Raw genomic sequence first — 23,740 nt, forward strand, 5'->3', positions numbered from 1 at the left:
AGATAAAATAATAACAACATAACCTAAATAAATATTGTTAGCTGTTCTCTCTCCTTGATGTAGAATTTTATTTCTCGTGGGTTAGACTAATTATAATTTGCTGGGGTTGGCCTTTTGGGTCAAGAAAGCCATAAAAGCTTCATTCTATAGCCTCAAATTATTATTATGATTGACTGAGATAAACAAAGTTCTAAGAATGACTAATTTAATCGAAGCAAGTTAAAAAGCATGTGTCTGTGCAAGTTCGATTTATTATAGGAATTATTGATAGAAAAGATCTAGTTGTATATGCAAGTTACGAAGATGGAAGGTTACAGATATAATTTCAAAAGCTATATGTGGAGCAATAACTACCATTAGTGTGTAAATTTGGAGTTTTTGGAGATGTTTCGGAAAATTCAAGAAAAGTTTTCCTGGTGGACCCTAAGATCATCAAATCCCAGCCGAGCGACATTTTTTGACAAGAAAAAAAATGAACATTGACCTTGCAAACATGAAACCCAAGACAAAAATAAATGAAGGCCGAAAAAAAAACACGAGGAAGCAAGAGAACAAGGACATACTCTAAAAAAATACAATTGAGTAGCATCCAGATGAAAAGGATTAAACTTGGCAATCATATATACGGCGACAATATTTGTTCTGCACAAACATGGAAGTACCAACGCAACAAGAAAACTAGACGCGGCATAAAGAGCAAGGAAGACTTTGAAGAACCAAAGATCACAAAAGGAACATCCCAGAAAAACAAACCTAGACCTTTTCTCGAGTAAAATTGGTGGCTTTGAGAAAATGTAATGCAGCTTTGCCCCAAGATTACACAACGAGCGTAATAATATTCAAGAGAAGGTTAAAAAGGTGCCTCCGAATACTCATTGCTTTACATGTCATAGTTCTGCCTATAGGATCTTAGAATCTTCATCCGAGTCATTTCACAGGTATTGCACGACGAAGAAAATTGCTGAATCATGCAAGTTGCAGGATTAACATCTTGAATCTACCTTGCAAGTCACACAGCCAATATTTACCCCCCTTTGCAGTGTCTCTCCATGCTCAACCTCGGCCACCAGAGATAAATCATCTGAGCGCCCAACTTGTCTGCATTTATACAAACAAATAATTTAAATTTGATGGTCTGACAGAAATCCACAATGACGAAATTCACTAATCAGAGCAACCCCAAGGTAAGATGTTGGAACACAATTCCAACAAATCAAATTAAGGGCGACTGGCTTCATCCAATAAAACCATTCAAGCCTACAACCAATTTTTGTAAAACCACAAACCTGTAGGCAGTGCGATGAACCCCATCTACAGCCCCTCTTTCATAGTTGAATACAATCTGCCTTGCTTGCAGTTGGTTGCATCTATTTCAAAACCCACTTCAGCAATAACCTGGTATCATATCGCATGCCTTCCAATGTTGTAACATAGAAGTTCCCAAAGAGATGGAAATCAAATTTAACCACCTCTAGCAACTAAGGGAGCAACCTGCCCTGCTTCCTGTTGGTTGCTCATCTACTTCCACATCCACCTAGGGATTAATGTTCTATGTTGGACAACTCCAATTCCAATTTTCACCCTATAGACACGGTAATGCCACAAATGTTGCTCGTTTGGCAACTCACCATCCTGTCCCATCCCATGGCTCCACTGGCAGCCACAAACAAATGAGAAAATTTATTTTTTTACTTTTTTTTGTCAAAGAAAGACAAAATAAGCAGATTTCTCCAGCTGTCTATAATTCTCCGATAATTCAGTTCAATGAGAAAATTTATTTTTTTACTTCTTTTGTCAGAGAAAGACCTATGACGTCTAAGACTAACCACCACCGAGAAAAATGCGATTTTCATTCCCTTGTTCAGACTGATATTAGCAGTTGTAAAACTCAAAAAGACAAGATAGTTGTCTGACCTGCCAAATCTTCAACACCAAGATCCAAAAATAGATAAATATAAGGGTACCTAAAAGAGAGTGGGCAAATAGCATTAGATAATCTGATTTGAATAATACTGTCAAAACTTGTTTGACACAAAACTATCAAAGATGGTCGGCTCATTTATAAGCATCCACTGATTCTGTTAACACTAGCAACAGATTCAATTGCATCATACATAGTTTCCTATTCAACACAATTTTACAACTATTGCTGGTTATGAAATGCACGATTCACGTTTTGGTCTTTATCTCAAAAAGTCAATCATTTCCTACCATCTTTAGACAAGGTTATCATCAGAGCACTCACAGCTGAATGATAACATGAATATCCAGAAATTCTACTAAAAAAAATAACAAATAAATAGAAGCACACTCCATTTAGAAACTCCCTACAATTTTTCTTTGGCTGTATTAGTCATACCGATGTAAATCATTTGGCTAGCATTACAGATGTTCAATTGTAGTATCTACAAAGTATACTACTTTAACCCAATATTACATGTATAACAAGATCGCAGTCACATGTTCACATATAAACATACGCAGAGGCACATGCGTGTTAAGTATAGATGCTAAAAGTCATGATATATCAGTCAACACTGAAATTTAAAATTACAAATGTACGATTAATGCTCACCATTAAATAAAGCAGACCCATTACTGCCGTATAATCATGTAGCATATCAGCGTTGATCCCATAGGCATCATGATCAATAGGCTTCACATGCACATGCTAGAAAGAAATTATTTGCTTCATTCACAAGAAAAAGACTAAATGACATGAACAGGGAGCATCGTGCTGGTGGCTATTAGCCTTCCTGATGAATCAAAAAATGTATATTCCCTTCTTGTCTTTCAGAATCTATTGAGAATAAACACGTTGTCTCACAGATCGCGGCTGGCGAGGAAATGAGAAAGGGCCATCTGAAAATTTCTTGTTACATTTCCTGTTAGACCTAGCTTCATCGTTTAGAGCTGCAACTGAAGTAGCTGCAAAGGCTCAAAGTTAACACCTTACCGAAAACCATAAACGATTAAAAATTTAACTCAACCCATACATTTACACAGATGAATGTGTGAATGAACACAACCACAAACTGGAAGGATCGATATTATAGGCCACAAAATTATATTTCATCACGAAATTAACACGCAATTGCTTCCATATTCCTGATTTAGAAAAAAAGGCTTCTACCAGAAGGGAAAAATGACCAAGTCTAAAGATTAGTAACCGGTTTTAAAAGCATGGTTAATGATCACCCACGAAACTTCAAGGAGTTTCATTGCATAAATGGCACCACATGAGAACCCATGACCTGATCTAAGTATCTAACTACTTTAAAACATGCTAGCAATATCATTGGCCAAAAAAGTGGCAAGCATCACCGTGTTAACACTTTAGATCGTCAGTTCGTCACATTCAATTATGATTTAACAAATTGGCATAAATACCAATTCAGGACCCTAAAGGAATCAACATAAGGTTTTCTTGATCCCAAAACAATTAAGCCCTCCATGATACATTTCAAAACAAATTTGTATTGGAGAATTATAGAAATTTTGAAATGTTGGAAATTTAACAGGGATTTAATCAGCTGGAATATAAAGCAACAACATTACCATCTAATCCAAAGTATTGCTTAAAACAATGTAAGAATATCAATCAGGCACCTTGATTTGATCCTAACTGGTTTCTCAAATCAACCCCAATTTTAGCAGCACCCTGATCATGATTCCTGGTGTGATTGCCAAAACTCTCACTGGTGCTGCTGAGGCTAAGGGGAAACCAATCCTCAGTAGGGGCACGATTTGATACAGGAGGCTTGTGCACCAAGTCAGGCTGCACAGGTTGAACTGGGAGAAATGTTTGTAATGAGGGGTCCTCAGCAACAAATCTCATAGGATTATCAACCAAGCCAACATCCATATCAACATTGGCGTCACAGGCTAAAGAATCTAGGACCTCACCACCAGAAGTTATAGCTGGCGTTGATGCCAGTGTACAACCATTCATTGGAACAGCACAACTAATGGAAGGATGATCCAGATCAATAAAAGCATCTGATACATCCGGGTCTGTATTAAATAATTGGAAATGGGGACCAGCTTGAGTACAAGAAGAGTATGACCAGTTAGACATCCCAACATCATTGACACCTGTATCAAAGAGACCAAAACAAGAATTTGCACCTGCATCAAGAGCTAGATCTTCTAAGTATGAGTCTGTTATTCCAGGATTGACAGCCAATGAAGAACCACTCCCATTTACTCTGTAAGTATCATAGACAGTTTCAGGAGGAACTAAATTGACATTCTCTTCATCGGAATCACTTAGAATAATGATGTCAGCATTCCCTGGTGCCACAGAACTACCATGGTTTATTGCAAGTGTTGGGTCAAAATAATGACAGATAGAGTTGATCTCATTGACACTACTGGGAGATATTTCAACATGCCCACTGTAATCTTGGTTTATACTTGGGTCCTCTTCATCCCCGCCACTTCCAGTGGTGCTACTACTCATTGTTAGTGTCCTTTGGCCATGATTTACAAAACTTCCCTCAAGTTGATTCTTTGAGGAACAAAAGGCAAGCTGAGGGTTTCTTCCTTGCACAATTCCACTGAGATTATTCTTAATTCCGGTCTCAGGACTAAAATGTGCTTTCAAGCCATCTCCCTTCTCGATCTGCCTCGGGATTTTGTAACAGGAAGTAACTTCATCAGTAAGAGCACAAAGAGAACCATCAGGAAAATGCCATTGCCTGAGATCACCTATGTCAACTTTGGTCTTTACAGTCCAAGAACCATCAGGTTTCACCTCAATCTCAGTTATGTCTTCTTCACAATGACCCATCTATACCAATAAGCATATATACATTTTCTCTTGTTAAAATTTTGATGGGCATGCTAGTAAAAATAGGTTTAAGATATTAAGCATAGGAACTACCAAAGTTGTAATGCGGTTGAAGTAAGGATCAATGACAATATCCTCCAAGCAGTAATTCTTAAGACAAATAGGACACTGCCACTGCAACCACGGAACACCTCACTCAGATATATAAACTTGTGAATCAAATACAAAATGAGAATTGCAATACATGTATGTTAGATCACTTACCTTGCGGGAGCGTTGATTTAGTTTCACAAAAGTTTCAAGATCAAAACAGCCCATGTGAGCACAAGGTTTAAATCTGCCAGCAATCTTCATTCTAGAGCCACTCATCTACAGTATAGACATGGTCAGTTAAAAAGATTACTAATGGACCCCAACCCACAAAAGAAAAGAAATGTAAATTGAAATGAATAATATTCTCAACCAACAATTTTAATAGAACTGGTCTTTCTCATTAAACCATTTTTGTGTGCCATAGCTGCAAGCCATAATGACATATTAACAGTGGAATGGACAGAAAAAAAAACACTAGGTTTTTTTATTTATAAACAGTAGTTATCCTATCAAAATGCAAACATCATGATGCATAAAGATCATACCAGATACCCAAACTTGGGATTATGCTAGATCAAAAGAAAAATGAATCTTTCGCCAAGAATCATAGGACATTATCCATATCAAGGTCAGATGGAACTTCATGACATGTGCTTAATACATCGAAGTGCATGAATACAGAAAAGCCAGGCATACTCACAGGACAGCGAAGATTAACTGTAATCGCCTCTGCAATCACCTCCAAATCACTATCACTATCTTCGTTTGTAGTACTCATCCCACCACCAATGCAACGACAAACACGAGCAAGAGCATCTTCAAAAGACTCACCAACTTTGGGAATCAGGTTGAGAACCTTCGATAGTAAATTGGTCAGCAGAGGAAAAACATTTAGTGACATGGAACTCAAGGCACATTGTTTCTTTGGATCTAAGAGTGAGATGTAGCATAGATGAGCGCAAACAAATATTTAAAACAAAATTAATAAACTTAGGAAGACATTTTTATTAAAATCAAGTTTGCTACATTTTTTTGCAGGCAAATAGAGGCATCAGTAATGTAATGTTCCAAAAAATTGATTTTATGGACATAGCCTTCAAAGAGATGAGCCATCCATTTGTCCCAACAAGTAAATCATATGAATGAAAGGTGGGAACACCTGTTCAACAGTTCGTCGCTTTACGAGTCTGATGCCGAAGCAGAAAACACGAGAATCACATCCTGATAAAGAAATTCTATTTATTCCCTCTCGAATGCATAATTTGATCTGACATCAAGAGCACCGATGTTAATTTCAATAAAACATGTAATGAAAGAATGCTTGACTTTAACTCGAAACAATATCCAATCAAATACAAAGTTGCACAAAAAAAAATGGACACAAACAATGCCAAGTAGGATATTAATCATCTCATAAGAAAGGAGACTGGGGAATGGACTCACTTGTGCACCATCATCACGGCCATTAGCACCAAGAGACTGTGATACCAGTCTATCTAGCATTCTCACGGACATATCTGCATTTAAAGAGTGAAGAACTGTCAACTGGGCTTTTGCATAGCATTCAAGGAAAAAAAACAAGACTTCTGAAATACCAGCTCCACCGGCTTGTCAGTCAACAAATTAAAACAAAATGAACCAACTCCAAGCAACTTGTTTGGAGGGTCTGAGCAATGAGCATACTAGGCAAACATTCCTAAATCACCTATTTTGCCTCTTTTGCATAAAGAGCATCAGGCCTTTCGGGGAGGGGGGGTACTTATGTGGCAAGCTTAGCAGACCAAGTCGTAGGTGAAAGGTGTCATATCTTCTCTAAGTTAAATAAATGCATATCGACCAATAGCACCTTACAACCTTAACCCACTAAAATAAATTGTTTTAGCCAAGGTGTTGCACCTGAAACCCTATCATGATCAAAAGATCCTTGTGTAATGCATCAGATGCATAACAATTATTGTTCACCATACAACACTATTGTTAATCCAAGAGAAAAGCCTAATGGATTGCAACAACACGATACAATCCATCCATTTCATGGCCAAGGAAAGTCTAGTCATTACTGAATTATGAAACATTTCTACACCTGCCCTAAGGACAGCACCAATGCTTAACCAAAGTTACACCCAGATAAAAAAAAAAAAAAAAGTGTAACAGAAGAGACTGTTCAGCTCATATTAATAATTCTGTTACATCTGAGAAAGGAAGTAAAGCTGCTGGTGTACCCATTAATGCATAATGGAAGAAGATCACATTTGCATACCATTAACCTGTAAATTTGCAAAAAGTGGCCACTGCATCCTAAACAAAACATTATCATTGAGAAGCATGCACCAGGCCTACACGAAAACAACTTGAGCATGTAAATTTATCTGTACATGACAAAACTATGGAGGCATGACACTTTTTTTTTATTAATCGTGAATATTCTGCAATCAACGCACCATTCAGGAAACCAACCTGAACATCATATTCACAATTCTGTAGTAGGTGTTGATCTGATCTTGTCAATTGAAAAGTTGTTTCCACTTTCTGCGATGTGATATTACTGGAGAACATTGAAAAAAAAAAATAGAATATAATGGATTACAAGAACACATGAGCCAAAAAATTGAGAAAATAAGAGCTAGAATGGCATATGAACAATAAAAAAAGCCTTAACCCAAAAAAAGGAATTGCAAAATTATAGATCCAAAAAGCTATAGCAACAGTGATAATGCTAACAAAATCAATTTCATGGCTCATTAATTCTTGTCGTGTGATAGGCTTAAGTGGATTCCTTGATTGGATACCCTCCATAGTTGTAGTAGCACTTAATTCTAAGGTTGGGAGAGAGAGAGAGCTCACCCGTCCATTGAAATATTTGAACTCGTTAACTTCACAGGCAATGATAGATGCGCCACAGTAACCCAAAAACTGTCCACAAGAAGCTTGTTAATATAGTAGAACCCTTTGTTCGCGAATCTAATCTAAAGAAAACAGAAGTAAAAAGACTGAAACAAACATAAATCGCCAATAGGAGTCCATTGCGCTTATGGGTGCTGGTCATGCATCAATTCTAATAAGGGAACCAATATGTTGATCCACGTGTAATTTCTCATGGAAAATCATCATATCACGTGTGAAAACATGTCATGCAACACATGCTAAAGGATGTCCCAAATAATAATTTGACATGCCTTTTTGGTATGATTATACCATTTTGTTCTATGAAAATGGAGATCCTCTTTGCTAGGTGAAAATAGAGAGTTTATCCACTTCACATTCTACCTCAGAACTACTTTTTCGTTTCGACATGTAGCAAGCAACAATTAAATAGAGCAAGTTCAAAGTCACATCCATACAGAACAATTATGAGCTTACAATACCTTCATATAGAGAAGAAATTCCATTGTGGACACAAAATCATTTTCAAGTTCGTACACCATTAGAAGACACTAATTATGCACCAGGAAAAGAAAAATAGTGATGGCCATAACTGGACTAATTAGACATGATTCACTTGGGAATATACATATATGACCAAACAAAAAGATAACTATAAAATACATACGGATCTGCTCGGTCAATACGGCATGTTTCACAGTAAAATACAGGTGGAATTGGATGGTCACTCTCCACAGGGTTCTCCAGAAAAATGACGCAACTAATATGTTGTTGCACTTGACATTTTGAATCTATACACTGCATATAGAAAAGCCCCAGTAAGAATTTGAAACAACACTCTACATTTTACAAGGGAAGCAAAAATCAAATAATCAGGCAATGTAAGTGCTCTGAATCCTAAGGTGCTGTGTAACGCATTCAACTTCATAGCTAGCTATCTCTTCCTGCTAAAACTCAAAGATTAAAACAAAGAACTAGATATCCGATTAAGCTGTGACTGCAGAGTTCTTCCACGTTTAATTCAAACCAGAAAAGAAAATTACCACTATGTTTGACCTTACCTGTATCATGAACTCGGTAGGCAGTGAACTTCCACAAGGACAACGAATCCTCTTCTCTGGACTAATGAAATCTTCAACTTCTTCTTTAACACTCATAGTATGAAAGCCACTTGGAGCCCCCACTGCTAAATCTGATGCATCTGTTATGTGCATTTTTCTGGGCAAAATAATTGGTTTAACACACAGCATATGAGCAAGAAACAAGGGGAAATAACACTTTATTTTCCAATAAATAGATGGGCAAAATATAGGTTTAGAAGAAACTAGAAGTATTTTGATTAGAAAACCAAACCATTTGTACAAAACAAGTCAGGAAATGACAGGCAGACACCCACACAGAAACACTACAGAGCAGCCATCAGGATTTCATGCACAGCACATGAAAATAGGAAGGAAAAAAAAAACCTGTAAGCATCATCAATTATTTTCACTACAGCTTCCTTTCCAATCTGCTGTTTCCTTACAAAGCTGCGAGCGGAGCAAACTGCAAAAAGTTTTCATACATGTTAATCACATTTATCAAGAGTTGAATTAAACTGCGCTGAGGCAAGTAAATAAAGAGTTGTGATTCTAAACAAGAGAAACCAATTTCATGACAACATAAGGGATGATTAGATTTCCGAGAAACATTGGCACAAAAGACACATCTGAAATAAAAATAAAATAAAATAAAAGAACAAAAAAAAAGAAAAGAAAAAACCCACAGGCTGATTCCCCTAGTGATTCACACCAGCCCTGACTAACAGTACCAAGGGCAAATAATAAATAACATTCTATCGATGACAAAAATTGCAATGAAACTCACTTTCATCATCTGAGAGCAAACCCAAAACTCTGTCCATTAAATCCTGCACAAAAAGAAAAATATCAGATAAAACAATCATGATTTAAATGAAGGAAAAAGAAGGACCCTGAATAATTATTGAGCCAACAAACAAGTTAAAAATGAGTAAAACCTGCAAATCTTTGCACAAACAATTGCAAAAAAAAAAAATGACAGAAAAAGGAGGACAGAGACCTGCTTCTTCCCTTGCTTTGAAAGACCCAACAGGGATAAAATATCCTTGAGCTCTTTAATTCTAAAATATGCCAACTTTCCCTTCAAGTTAAGCATATAAACATTATTAGCACAGATACATACATGCATGCATAAAATAACAAAATAAAATTCTTCTTTGCCACAAAAACGTGAATCAACATCCAAACAAACCACACTTTGATCAACACCACCACTGATAAGTATACTAAATTACTGATTACCTTGCAACTAGCCACTAAATTCATCTCCATCAGCACAAAAACCCTAAAAAATGAATAACAAAACCACAGAATTCAGCCCAAAACCATAAAATCACCCAAACAATAGATGGTTAAAACAAACAGGCCTACCTTTGACTTGAAATTGAAAGGAAGAGAAAAGGACAAGGAACACAGCAGTGATTATACTGAACTAGGGTTTTTAGTGATCAGTAAAGTTCATGACTTTACAAACTTCGGAGAGGGAAAAGGGGGAAGGAAGATGGGTCTTAAATTTGCAGCGATGAATGGTTCGGGTGGTTGTTACATACGAGAACAACGGATTCGAAACGGTTATATAAATTTCATGTTATGGAATTTGTGTACAAGTCCGGGTCCGAGTTCGGTGCATGCAGAAGTAGGGAGTTTGGGGAAACGTGGAGGAACGCTATTGGCTGTCAAATCTTTGGGCAAATGAGTGTGCGACGGTTCGTGGGGTCTTGGAGTTGGTGAGTGAGTACGAGAAACATTAAATGAACATTATCGTGGATTCTGCTGACGTAGGCAGTGTCTTTTCGGCGTGGCTGCCCAAGTCCGTTAGTATTGACTCACGGTTCAACTGGCGTTAGCAAAAAATAATATTAGGTGAGGTGCCCTCTTCTTCATCTCTCTCAAGTCTCCCCACAAAAGTCTCCTCCTGCCTTCCCTTTGTAAATAGATTTTTTTTCCAAGCGTTTTGTTCTTACATGTTCATTTAATGAAAACGTAAGATCATGAGAAACCTCATGGCTTTGAGATTCCGGTTTTCAATTCCTAGATTTTTAATACTTTGTGTATGCAGAAAATTGTTAGTGTCGCATGAAAAAAAACGAAAACATGTTTGATTAATTATAAATTTCTCAGTCTTTTCAAACAAAAGATTCGCGTGCTGTCTTCGTTTTTTATCCCAAAAAATGTGTGGATCACGACTAGTATGTGATTAGTATACAGTGGAAAAAAGAAGGGGATAAGCATGGAGTTTTGTGAGATTGCCAAATCTGTGGTGTGAATTGATTGTGTGCTGGTTTGTTCGAAGATTCTAAATTGTTTTGTGGGATTCACCAATTTTGTGAGTGTGAATTAATTATGTGTTGGAAGTGTTCAATAATCTCCTTTTTAGTGTATGAGAAGGTAAGTTTCCATTTAAAATAATTAATTGAATTTAGTCAAATTGGAGAGATGAATTTAGTTCAAATCACCACAGTTGAAATTTCCATGTATGGTACGTTTTAGATTATGATCTTGGTGTAAAAATTTACAAATACTACAATCGCAGTTGGATATGTGCTGTACACCAAGAACACTAGAAGGAAAAAATATGTGATCAACAATTACCTCTGCAGGACATCTTGAATATTGGTTTGAAAAGGAAAAAGAAGAAGAAATACGTCCAGGTTTTTTTCTTCTTTTTACAAATACGTGTGAACACCGACAATTCCACACCTTCAAACAATTCAAATGGAAAATGGTTGGAAGTTACCTGAGAGGCGGAGACGTTGTCTTTTACCTGACAAATTCGTAAGGAGAAAACATGATGTTTTCCTTGTCCGGTAAGGATTTCATGACGAGGCAAATATTCTTCGTATTGCAAGAAATACACCTACCATGCACGAGTTTGAAACTCGTGGTGATTGGTAAAGCAAATTGAGGAAGGTTCGAAGGGATTCTCGCCAGCTTTGGAGGCCCACATCACTTCGAACTCCGGTAAAATGGTTATTATATTTATTCTTCATTGTTATCTCGATTTTGAATCTGTAGGGCTGCGAGCACAAACTAACCTGAAAAACTGTACACTAATTTCCCAAAGTAACTTTGGATGCCAATCACAACATAGGTACTAGAATAAGCTAAAGCAGCACAATAACAAGAACAACTTTTTTGGTTCCAAGAAAAGAAAAGATAACTATCTCACGAAAAAAGCAAACTACTCATAAAGGGTTGGTTACATTTGATCACTGCGAATCCCCTCAATAAGAAACCAAAGCCGACACAAAACATAATAAAATTTGAAACAATATTCCAAAATTCACAATGAGATTAAAGCATGGATCAATAATAATCAGGTAGAGGATCGATAATAATCAGGCTGGGACTGAATCACTGCTGTTGCTCCCAGTTTTATTCTGCTTTCTCTCTGCCTGGAGTGATCGGCACAGTGACTCCAGCTTTTCTTTTTGATTCCTTGTTTTATCCAGTTGTTTCTTCAACTTCTCTCTCTGCCAAAAAGAAGAATTCAAAGGGCTTTATGTTTCAGGTAATAGAAAGCATATGTTAATAGAGGAATTTTGCAGTAGTAAATCAGTACTGCACCAAAATCGCTGGAACGAGCAATGAAATGTCTAGAATTTGTATGGGCCGATCACATATAATTAGAGTAGCCAATTGTAGTTGGGGCAAAAGGCTTTCTTGATGTACAACTTAAATTCTACATTTGAAGATAGCACATGGAGGAGGATAATATCCTCCAATGATGGAGGACAGACACACCCCTTGCATGAAGTTGAAGAGAGCAACATGCTTAAAAGCTCATGGAGCTTAAGTACTGGTAAAAATCCATGCTTGCATGTCAATAAAAGCTTAAAAAAAGGAAGGGTTACCCGTTGCAAATAATCGAGAAAGATGTAATCTACAAATGCAAGCCAACCATACCTCATCAACAAGCTCAATCAGCATAACATCTGATTTCTCGCTCTTGCTCTTCAAGAATGTATTTTCTTTCTTGAGTTCCTTGATCGATTTTGCCATCTATTATTTCCGCGACAACAAGGAGAAATGATTACTCAACACACATAATGCACACAGCACTGAAACAGAGAGAAATCAAGAATAGGCACATTAATAAAATGTATGTTCTCTTTAATAGAAATGCAAGTGTACCTTGTCAATCTCTTGCTTAAATGTTTCAAAAACCTCATTGCTCTTTACCAACGCTTCCTGCAAAATCAACTTAGCACTTTAGATCCCTCAATGTTAAGTTATTATGAATGGAATATGTAAGTTGTGGGAGATGGATTATATATAGTACTCTCTAACTCGAAAATAATTGCCACGGGCCACAGACATCACAATGACAAAGTGGAGCGGGATTAAGAAGAGATTACAACTTTTTTTTTCTTTTTTGGTTAAGGGAAGCTGATGATGATTTTAGCTAATTAGATCAGCTGGCATCAATATTGTACAAGGACAAAAAAAAAAGGAATCTTAGCATACCACCCTTTATCAAGTGTTACCAGGACATGAAACTTGAAATTCACATTCACTATCCAATTTAAAATTCATGTATAATGATGTAAGCTGAAGCATAACAGCAAATGAAGTTGACCTGGAATTGTTGGAACTTGTCTCCATCTGCTGTCAACTGCAAACGCAAAGTCTTTTCAGTTGCCAATAATTGGGACACCTGTTCTGCATATATTTTCATCTGTGACTGCTCCTGAACTAATTTTTCTTCATGCTGTTTGATCTTCAAATCAGCAATCTGAAGTTCCAGTGTTTTCTGCTTTAACTGTGAATTCAAATTCCAAAAACAAGATGAACAACAACTTTACAAGTACTTAAAGACAAGGAACCAGTGAGCATTCTTCATATTCAAGTAAAGCATAAATTACAAACCTTTTGTGCATTTTGCTGTTCAGAAATGGCATACTGATCAGCAAATTCCTTCAGCTTTTTTCTTAACCTAAGGATGAAAAATCAGGTAGATTATGTTGAGAGCAATAGTATTCACACTTCATATGTTTTAAAGAACCATTGATAGGTGTGAGCGGATAAGTCCTGGATAAATCCAAGAAAGCATCCATGATCTGGGCATGAAAGGGTAGGGACAGAGGACAAAAACTGAGACAGCTAAATCACAAAATTTTGTTTGTGACTACACAGCTATGGTGATTCTTATTTATGATATAGAGATGCCTCTTGCGTGGTTATACAATCTCAAAGATTCAAGGAATCCAATTCCATTCTGCTTCAATTCTTATTCATGAAAGAGAAACATCAAATACAGCTACGGTCATTACGTATTGACAATTTTGTGTACCAGCAGTAATTTTAGGAAAGGGGAATTTGGAGACAGACCTATCTGTAATAAACAGGCTGCTCACTACTCGAAACTGAACCGTCATAGTCAAGCCCAGAATATTTATCATTGCAACAATATTACTATTATATATTGATTCATCCACTTCAAACAAAAAATGAAATTACTATAAAATTTGATAATTTTGCATGTATTTTATATTTGTCTTACATCTCATTCTCCTTCAACTGAGTGAGAGATTCCTCCTTCTGCTCTTCTAGCCTGTTGCTCACGTCCTATAACAGAAGACACTAGTTATTCCAGTTGCATCAGATGGTTCATCCTCCCAGGAAAAAGGAATGATGCAAGTGTACTACAGCTCGATACTCAATCTCAATTGAGTGAAAAATGCTAACCAAACCTTTATTGCATCTTGGAATTTGGTTGATAAATCCAATCTCAAATGTTGCCCCTCTGTTGATACCCGTTTGCATTCATCCTGTCAAATTATCACCCCATCACTTCCTATCTTAATTAGGAAAACAAGTTCTCATATCAAATTTGTACGAGAAACAATCCACTGAATTAAATAAAGCACAGTTTGTGAATGAAAAATACAAGTTCAGAACTTGAACAGTTTCTTTCCCTTAAGAGTGTGTTATTTTCAAGAGTAGGGATAGATGATAACAGAACTTTAAAAGCCATCAACTGTGGGAAAAGTCAAGGACCTCAACAGATTTTGCATGCTCAAAATACTAACCCAAACATTACCAATCACATGTAAAGTATCATCATCTGAAACAAGTAACAACTTTACAGTTCACTCAGTGTGGATAGATACAGTTTAAAAGCAAGTATACCATCAACATTTTATTCTGGCGTTGCAACTCTCTGCACAGCGACTCAAGCTTATCACGAACAACAATAGCTGCAAAAGAATAAGGGAAAAGGTTACCGAGCATGAGTTTGATCTATCTTCAAAATTGTAAAGATTTTAATGAAAATCACAATGGGTATCATGATTTTACAAACAAAAATCGATAACAAATGGTTTTAATTTTGATGTAGTTGTCTCTTTGATCCTGCAAAGATTGTATAAAATGCTACAATGAGCAATTCAAGGAAAAACAACTTCAATGGTCAATCCATTTGTCACCAGCTTCTGACAAGTTTTTTTTTCATTGGAGAAAGCAAAGGAAGGTATTTTGGCAGGAATCTGGAAGACCTTGGCAAACTTGTTCTCAAAAAGGAGGAATTATCCCTTAATTTAACAGTGTTTTCCTGTAAATGTGAAGAAGTGATGTTCTAGATTTCAGAGATCAACATATTGCAAGCCCAGGTAACAAGTGAAAGCCATTTTCTACATTAAATTCCTGCACAAAATGTGGTTTGCTTCCTTTTCATAATTGTGGGTGCAAATCTTATAAACCAACAAAACATGTCCTAGTTATATTGTCATGAAATTATGCTAGTCTGAAAACAAATATCTGAACAAGGTATGCTACATCCAAATCAATTATACTTAAGGAAATACTAAAAAGAAGCTTCAAAATTTCTTCTCTTTAAGGATGTATTAAGTTTATCAAATACAATGAAAGTAAGCTTCAGGTACTACAAACACATTCAAACTCACCAGCATCTCTTTCAGTAAGCACTTGTTGATACTTCAAAGTGAACTCCAGAAACTCCTTTTCTGACTTGAAGGTTCGTTTTGCATTCTTACGTTTTGTTTCAGTAGCTTCCTGAAGGCAATAAATGAAGTACAATGAATCACAATAGTAATACTTCCTATATAGATGGAAATATGGGATGTTCATAAAAATAAAGCACATCCAGGAAAACAAAAAAAAAATACTGCATGGTAGTATGCATGTTGTTGTCAAAATGGCATGACAGTATGGAGTTGGATGGCTGAAAAAGATGGCAGGCCTTACTGTCAAGGAATTATAGGAACAGGAAAGAAACGAACACACAACTGTGCAGTCCTCACACAGAGATCAAAATGCATTTAAGTAACTAGAAATAAGAAAAAATAAATTAGCTAGAAGTCTCTTTAGTGATCAAACTAATCAAGGTAGGTCACTGACTACTTTTCTGCCTTTCTGTAACTCAGTGCTTTCTGATGAAGATATTTCTTTTACACCAGTGGCTTGTGAGTCCAAACCTCCTTGAGTGGCTGCAAAGGAATGACCAAGGGCCAACAATGTAAAATCAGAAACTCAAAACAAAATTGGAGTTATGAAAGCAATTGCCATGGAAGAGAAGATAATTACATCTATCTGAACTTTGAGAACTCCCTTGAACTTCGATTACCTCGCTGCATCTGGACACCCCAACAGAAGCCTCAGGAACTAAATCATCTAAAACAGGCTTGGTAAGTGTACCCTCTTCCTGCCACGCGCCCTGATCAGGCTCAACTACCAAGTGCACTGAAGCATCACATCCATCAATATCAGACAATGGAACAGGGAAATTTCTCATCTTTTCAGGCTTCTCGGTACCATTCTGACTGGTTTGAGACTCATTTGCAGCCAACTCCTGTAATGCTTCACTCACATGATCCACTTTACCAATACTATCCTCCTTGCAGTCGCTGACTGGCTTCTCTTGCTCTGAAGTTGGAGTTTGAGGAGCCACGGGTTCCATTGAGCTGTCAACAAACCCATCTGGCAAAGAGTCTACTTCAGGGAGCTGATTAGCAACTCTGTTCTCCATTTTACCTATTCGAACACTAAATATCAAGACAAATTGCTACAACAACAAGATTCATCGCTTAACTATAACTAAATGTAAAAGAAAGCGCAAGTTTTTTTCTCTAGACAGCCTTTTCCCTTCTCAAAATTGAAAAATTGCAATAACTTAACATTGTTGCATCAATTGATAATCAAACAAAGAACCGGACATTAACCTCAAACAACAATGCAACATGATTCCAGCAGCTCATCCATTTTTACACTTTCGAGACCAAAGTAAGAAGAACCCAGTTCGTAAGAACAAATCAAAATCCCAATCAGCAACTGGGCTTTTGCTTTTTCACTTACAATTCCACCATTATATATATAACAAAAAAAATAAATCAAAAACTACATAGAAGAATGAACAATTGCATGTAAAAGAGGAAAGAGAGATCAAGAGATTACCATATAAGTAATGAGGACCAAATTGAGAAAGAGGGAGAGAGAGTTTATGAAAAGAACTCAAAAAAGTCACAAACTTTGTTGCTCGTAGCGGGGTTTTAATCCTCCTGGTTCACTATGTAGTGGCAGCAGACGACTTGTCGTTGTAGCGAAACCAGGTTTAGTTAATTCTAGGTGGTAATAAACTAATAATCCTAATTCCTCAATTCAAACACAAAGACTCCAGCTGGATCACGCCTTACGTGGCTCCTTCTCGCTATATAAAACTGCCCCCATAACCCGTTGTGGTCTTCTCGCTGTTAAAAATAAAAAAAAATTAAAAACCAAAATATTATCTCAAAAACCGTTTCTTTCACTCCCAAAGAGAGAAAGACCCCGTTGCCCCATTTTAGTCTCTCGCGCCATGGACGATGAGGCAAGCAACAGCAGCAGCGGCAACAACAACAACAACAACAAAAACCTTACAAATGACAATAATAACAAAAGTCCTGTTCTTGGTGGGTTCTTGGATGCAAGCAAAGCAGAGAAATCAGTTTGGTTGATGAAATGTCCTTCAATAGTCTCTCGTTTTCTACGAAGCCAAGAACATGAAGTTGGTGATGGTGATGCCTCTTCGCCACCTGTGGCTAAAGTCATTGTCTCTGTTGACCCTCTTAAAAGCAATGATGATGATAATTCTGCTACAGAGGTTAAAAAGATACAACCTGTTTTTGTGTTTCTTTCCTTTTTTAAGATATGTTCAAGTTTATGTCTTTTTGGTTTCTTCTTTGCCTTGCATGGTTGGTTTTTGTAGGTTTGATGGTTTATTTGCGTTGTGTGGTTCCTTGGGGTTTATGGGTTCCCTTTGTTTTGAATCAAGATTGTGTTTTCTTTTTCTTTTGCTGGCTGGATTTTGTGCCGTGTCATTTCTAGGGACTAATTTGTGTGGTTTTGGATTGTTTTGGTTAATGGTGACATTTTACTGCAGGATTATCCGAATGCATTAAATTTCGAGTTGAGTCTTGTTTTGTTTTGTTTGGTTTTCACACTTCACGATTTCTTTTGGTTTCTGCATTTCACAAGTTATCACACTCTTATGGAATGTGGTGTTATTTTTCAGTTTCGTGTCATTTTGATTTTCTTTATCTGTAATGTTGTGTATCGTGTTGCTTAGTTTTAATGAATTTTGCTAATGAGAATTGAATTTCACGTATCAAACTAAATATTTATGTCTATTATCTTCAGATTTCCCTTTTCAGGAATTGTGGTCCGCAAGTTAGTAATGACCTTTTCTACTTTAAGAAAAAAATCTTAGATGAGGCGACTTGTTGTTTTTCTGTTATGTTGCGACTTGCATGTTTTTGTTTTTCCTGTTGGATTGGCTAGTGGGAATTGAAGGCAGAGTGAGTCATAACTTTGTGCTTGGAAGATTTCTTAGGAAGTACATCAGTATCCGGATGGAAATATTTGAATTGCTGTAATCATCATGTTCCCATGGAAAAGAATCTATTTCATTTTGCAAACTTGATATCAAATGCTTTCAATCCTTTCTGGTATTCCGATTGTTAATCCTTTTCAAGTGCAACATACAGTAGATGAGTTAGAAGATGGTGTGTTCAAATTGTTTTATTTCTTAGCGAGTAGTGATCATGACATTAAAATTTTCTAATTTCATCAGCATTGACTAAGGTTTGAAAGGACTTGTTGGATTGTAGAGCTCCTTTATGTGGTGCATACGAATGAATTTGCACGGACAGAATTTGATAATAACGAGCTTCTTGGTACTATGTTTGCCTTGATTTCTGTTCTTCTTTTCCTTGGGTTGAGTGAAGATGTCACAATAACTAGATCAATAATTTAGATTAATTCATGACATCAATGAAAAAATTCGGGAGATGATATAGCATTTCTTTTGTTGTTTTGGGACGTCTATTGTACTGCTTCACCTTATCTAAGTCATCCCCTATCATATTCAGTTCACTATGGAAATGGCTGGCACTGGACCTGGAGATGGACTCAAGTCTTACTCTATGGAAATGTCTAAAGACTTAGTTGATATGTCTGTGTTTTCTGAGTCATCTCAAGGTAAGCATGCTTCTGTCTTTGGAGCCCATGTCATGAAATTCACTTTCCATGAAGAACACTTCAGATCATAGTTAATTTATCATTTTTATTTGACAAAATAGCTTGCATAAATTCCCTGTTTTGCCTCTCTATCCAAACTGCGGACAATAGTAACCTCTTAAGATGGTTCACTTCAAGGAAAAGCAAGCCAGTGGATCATTTTTTTGGGATAGCTAGAAAACTCTAGGTTGAATTTTTCTGCACTGTATTGCCACTGAGCAATAACTTAAATATAACTGCACATGCTACAGAGAAGGGAACTCATAATGCTGATTGACTAACTAATATAAGATCTAATGCGAAGTTAGGAATCAAATATCTTCCTGATCCTCTACCAGGACTCCTGAACTTACTTTCAGCTGATCATTGTAGGTTTGCTTGTAATAGTATCCATGATAATTAGTTAGTATTTGTGTCCTTGGGCCTGTGGGCCCTTCTCTGTACCAAAAAAAATGCACATCAGTTCGTCATGGAAATGGAACTCTTACTTTCTTCAAGAGAATATGCAATTAGTATATGCTGTTTTTTCTGCCTGTTTACTTGGATAGCAAACAGCTGGTTTCTTGTTCTAACTTCTAACTCATAAAACATGTTTCAATTTTGGCAACTGAACTTTGGAAGCTGAACTAAAGTTGGTGCAATTCCATTGTTTTATAGGAAAGCTGTCTGTGGAGGGAAGAATACTGAACAAATTTGATGTGAGGCCTCATAGTGAAAACCTTGAGAACTATAGAAAAATCTGTCGTGAAAGAACAAAAAAGTACATGGTCAAGAGTAGACAAATAAAGGTCTGCTTTACACTAAACATCTTTTCTTCATGCTTTTTATGGATGATCAATTCTCTTTGACCCTCTCCTTGTTCCCAATTTCAGGTCATCGACAATGACACTGGGAGTCATATGATGCCTATGCCGGGGATGATTATATCTGGACTCGCTGTACTGTCCTTTTTCTACATCTTTGTCAATGTTTTTTCACCTTGCTTTATGTGGAGGCACTTTTTTTTTTGCTATTACCTGATAGATTAGTGATATTTATGATATGGACTATTCTAAACATTTGTGTTTGCAATAGGATAAGAAGAAACTGCCAATCAAGGCATCAGATATGAAAAGGACGAGAAGAGACCGTAGAGAAATGGAAGGGATTATGTTTAAGCTTTTTGAAAAGCAACCAAACTGGACACTAAAACAGCTGGTCCAAGAGACAGACCAACCTGAAGTATGTTTTTTGACCACTTAGTTTTTGCAAATGTGCTTATGCTACCGTTTGGATCTTAGTAACAATACTGCGTGTAAAAAAATAATTAAAAATTCTATGTGTGTATGATACCCAGAATTAGTGGTCAGAGTTCTTTTTAGTGCTGTATGTCATATTTTCGATCTTCCAAGTCATTTTACGTGTCCATATTGTTGCCATATGATGCTGTATTGAAAGCATGCAAAAACATATTGCTTTTAGAGGAATATATGATTTCATGAACTATGCAATCATGAGTTTAACAAACTTTGCTACGCATGACCTTTAGATCAACAGAGAATATAGTGTATATTTGGACATTTGACTTGTTAGGCACTGTTTCTAAATATGGGTCTTTACAAAGCTGTAAGACAAGTTGGGGTGCTCTGATTATCTCTTTGTTTGTGTAGGGTGAAAGTGCTCTAATTTGATCTTCTCATAGTAATTTGAAGAATTCCAGCATTATGCTTACCTGCTATACCCATGTTTAAACATTACAGGCTCCTACTATTTAGTATATTACTACTTTTGGTTTCTGTTATGAACTCATCCTTTAACACCATGATAAGACTTTTCTTCTATGGGGGTCAGAAGTAAAATTATTCGCCAAATTTCAAGCTGTTCAGCTATGAAAAGTACATGCACTCTGCATCCAAACACTAGGCAAAAGTTCTTTGAGCCTTTAGTTGAAATTCAAATATCTCTCACTAACAGGTTCAAATGGGCATGAGCTTTTTCGTCTTTTTGTTAACTTGACTTTTCAAATGGGCACGAGGCATGTCTTTTTAGAATGGTCATGACCACATGCTTCATGTTAGTTGACCTCATGATTGCATCCTTTCATTGGATGGTTTTCTACACCTTGTCTCTGGATTTTGAATGAAATTATTCGACTCATCAAAACCCTAATTTTGGATGCTAGGGTTCTAAGATTTTACATAATATTGTTTCTTGCAGATTTTAGCAATTCTATCTATTTTAACCAGGGTTTCTCTATGCTGAGAAATTCAGAAGCTCTGTTTATCTCCAATATGGAACTTGTTTCAAAATTCAGAATAACTGTGACTTTGCATACTTATTTTTATTTTTGAACATTTCGAACAAGCCTGGGCAGATGGTGCTCCATGAATTGTCACACTAGAATAACTTTATCATCTATTGACCATCCTTCTTCTTCCTTCCCCCTTCTGGATTGCAGACAAAAAAAATATAGTTTTGGCTGTTTCAAAAACTTATGCGGCCAGCCACCAGGATCTTTTTTAAGGCTTATGTGAAATACCTTTTATTTTCTTTTGAAATGCTTGTTTTAAGATTTGCTTTTTTGCCATTTTCTCTGTTGAATTTCAGTATAGAAGTATTTTGTCCTCGCCTTCTCTGTCTCATTATTACCTTGTCTTTCTGCAGCAATTTGTTAAAGACATGCTTAAAGACCTTTGTGTCTATAACAACAAGGGAAGTAATCAAGGATCATATGAGCTGAAGCCGGAATACAAGAAATCAAACGAGGAACCAGCGCCTGAATAGATTTTAGTATTGCTGATGAATGACTGCAGAAAGGAGCTCTATTAATAGTAATTTGTACTGTTCTCCTTTTCCCTAAACTACTTTCCTGATGCCCTCTTTCTAATGAAATTGACTTGTATGCAAGAGGGCAGGCCGTGAAGGAAACAGTAGGCGTCTTTGCTTTTTAACCTCTAGTTTTCAGATCAGCACACGATGGCAATTTTGTCAACTTTCTGTAAATACAAACTTGGCCACATATTTCATTCAGGGTATTGTCATTTACGAGAATGTTTAATGTCTGACCCTTTCAACTATGACTGTTCTTTCATTTTCTTGCCAAACAAAGGCTGTCCTTGGCTACTGATCAGTGATTTCTGAAACTGGCGCATGTTGTGAATTTGTTGGTATGGGACCAGTCATGATAATGTTTGTTTATGTCCCACGGATTGCAAAGGTAAATGGTAAAAAATACAAGGATTTTGTTCAGTAAACAATAAAATTTGCCCAGTTAACTTATAGCAGAGAGCTAATTTGGTCATTTGCAACGAGCTCGTGAACTGATTTTTGCCTACCCAAAAGAAAATGTTAGCGGAGATAATGGCTGGTTAAAGGATTTGAGTTGGCTCACACAGCACCTCAGAATGAGTGGACTTTTCCTTCAAAAAAAACTTCACCACATGCTTCATGCATGGACACCTTGTCAATGTTTAAAATGCTTCAGGTCTTTAAACAGTGCTGCAAAAAAGATATTTCCATGGCGAAATAAAATAGTAATAGTGCCAAGAATCATTTATTAAAATTGCATTATCAAGAGTCAAGACTGTTTTAAAATTAATCAAAGGTGCTTGAAGTCATCAACCACCTTATCGCTAACTTCCAACAAGACCAAAAGCAGAGATCTTGAAAGCCATCTGTATCCATTCACGAGGATGATTAGATTTTGCTCGAACATCACTTTTACTATTCCCAGACTTACTGTTAGTGGGAAAGATATATACCAAGCACATGACTTTATTTACCTGGTCAAGTAATTCCAGCACTTGTTCCTCTCGACCAGTATCTCAGCTTCTTAAGCACTAGATTGTAAGATGACAGGACTCTGAAAAGGATGGCATAACATTGCTATAACGAAGAGTTAGTAAAAACCCATTAAACTTGGTGTATAGTTCTAATAATTCGAAATAATTAATTTTAGAATAAGTTTTTGGCTCTTGATTGGGAAGATTGAGAGTTAAAATACTTATTGAAAAATAAATAAAAACTCAGGGAAAAAAAAGTTGAAATACTTTGATACACATGTTTCTCCATTATTTTTTATTTATAGGTAAAATTTCATGTTCTTTCCCTTGATATTAGGCATATTATTTTTTTTGGATCTTAGCTAATTAGATGATTATTATCTGATAATATGCCTAGAAACTACGAATCAATTGAGTTAATTGTCAATAAGATATTTGTGATACAATGGAAAACCCAAATTTAGTATTCACGGATGGAAAAGCCTGTGCCTTTTTTTTTATATAAAGAAGTAATATATTATCTGTAAGGAATATTTTTTCTCTCGTTTTTTTAAAGAGAAAATTAGGTTAACAAATACATAATTCCGAATCCTAATCTGAAAAGGAAATAACGAAGAATC

General features: G+C 36.4%; 3 protein-coding genes across 7 annotated transcripts; 1 reads left to right on the forward strand and 2 right to left on the reverse strand.

The window, feature by feature from the left end:
- Positions 1-594: 594 nt before the first annotated feature.
- Positions 595-10,411, reverse strand: LOC7458645 (E3 SUMO-protein ligase SIZ1). 5 transcript variants are annotated; one of them, XM_024610580.2, is made up of 20 exons: positions 10,219-10,411; positions 10,090-10,132; positions 9,848-9,928; positions 9,635-9,677; positions 9,235-9,313; positions 8,830-8,986; positions 8,436-8,566; positions 7,730-7,798; positions 7,343-7,430; positions 7,146-7,221; positions 6,329-6,402; positions 6,045-6,152; positions 5,586-5,741; positions 5,057-5,161; positions 4,886-4,966; positions 4,129-4,792; positions 2,576-2,928; positions 1,915-1,964; positions 1,287-1,653; positions 595-1,098 (listed from the first exon to the last, which is right to left on the reverse strand). In XM_024610580.2, exons 2-17 carry the CDS (start codon positions 10,117-10,119, stop codon positions 2,801-2,803), a joined length of 2,070 nt encoding a protein of 689 aa, XP_024466348.1. In that variant the 5' UTR covers positions 10,120-10,132; positions 10,219-10,411; the 3' UTR covers positions 595-1,098; positions 1,287-1,653; positions 1,915-1,964; positions 2,576-2,800. The 5 variants fall into 5 exon arrangements, with proteins under 5 accessions (XP_024466348.1, XP_024466344.2, XP_052312255.1 ...); XM_024610576.2 differs by having other exon boundaries at positions 3,610-4,792; positions 10,219-10,410; XM_052456295.1 differs by having other exon boundaries at positions 1,807-1,964; positions 3,610-4,792; positions 10,219-10,410.
- A 1,601-nt stretch (positions 10,412-12,012) lies between these two features.
- Positions 12,013-17,425, reverse strand: LOC7458646 (uncharacterized). The gene is made up of 12 exons (XM_024610581.2): positions 17,260-17,425; positions 16,393-16,839; positions 16,207-16,295; positions 15,753-15,861; positions 14,980-15,047; positions 14,541-14,618; positions 14,351-14,415; positions 13,717-13,783; positions 13,427-13,609; positions 12,982-13,038; positions 12,754-12,849; positions 12,013-12,320 (listed from the first exon to the last, which is right to left on the reverse strand). The coding sequence occupies exons 2-12, from the start codon at positions 16,832-16,834 to the stop codon at positions 12,186-12,188; spliced, it is 1,389 nt and encodes a 462-aa protein (XP_024466349.1). The 5' UTR covers positions 16,835-16,839; positions 17,260-17,425; the 3' UTR covers positions 12,013-12,185.
- Positions 17,426-17,541: 116 nt separating this feature from the next.
- Positions 17,542-22,412, forward strand: LOC7458647 (uncharacterized). The gene is made up of 6 exons (XM_024610582.2): positions 17,542-17,944; positions 19,212-19,320; positions 20,017-20,147; positions 20,232-20,297; positions 20,434-20,580; positions 22,003-22,412. Exons 1-6 carry the CDS (start codon positions 17,660-17,662, stop codon positions 22,120-22,122), a joined length of 858 nt encoding a protein of 285 aa, XP_024466350.1. The 5' UTR covers positions 17,542-17,659; the 3' UTR covers positions 22,123-22,412.
- The last annotated feature ends 1,328 nt before the right edge of the window (positions 22,413-23,740 follow it).

This window comes from Populus trichocarpa, chromosome 10 (genome assembly GCF_000002775.5).
Source record: "Populus trichocarpa isolate Nisqually-1 chromosome 10, P.trichocarpa_v4.1, whole genome shotgun sequence".
Taxonomy (NCBI): domain Eukaryota; kingdom Viridiplantae; phylum Streptophyta; class Magnoliopsida; order Malpighiales; family Salicaceae; genus Populus; species Populus trichocarpa.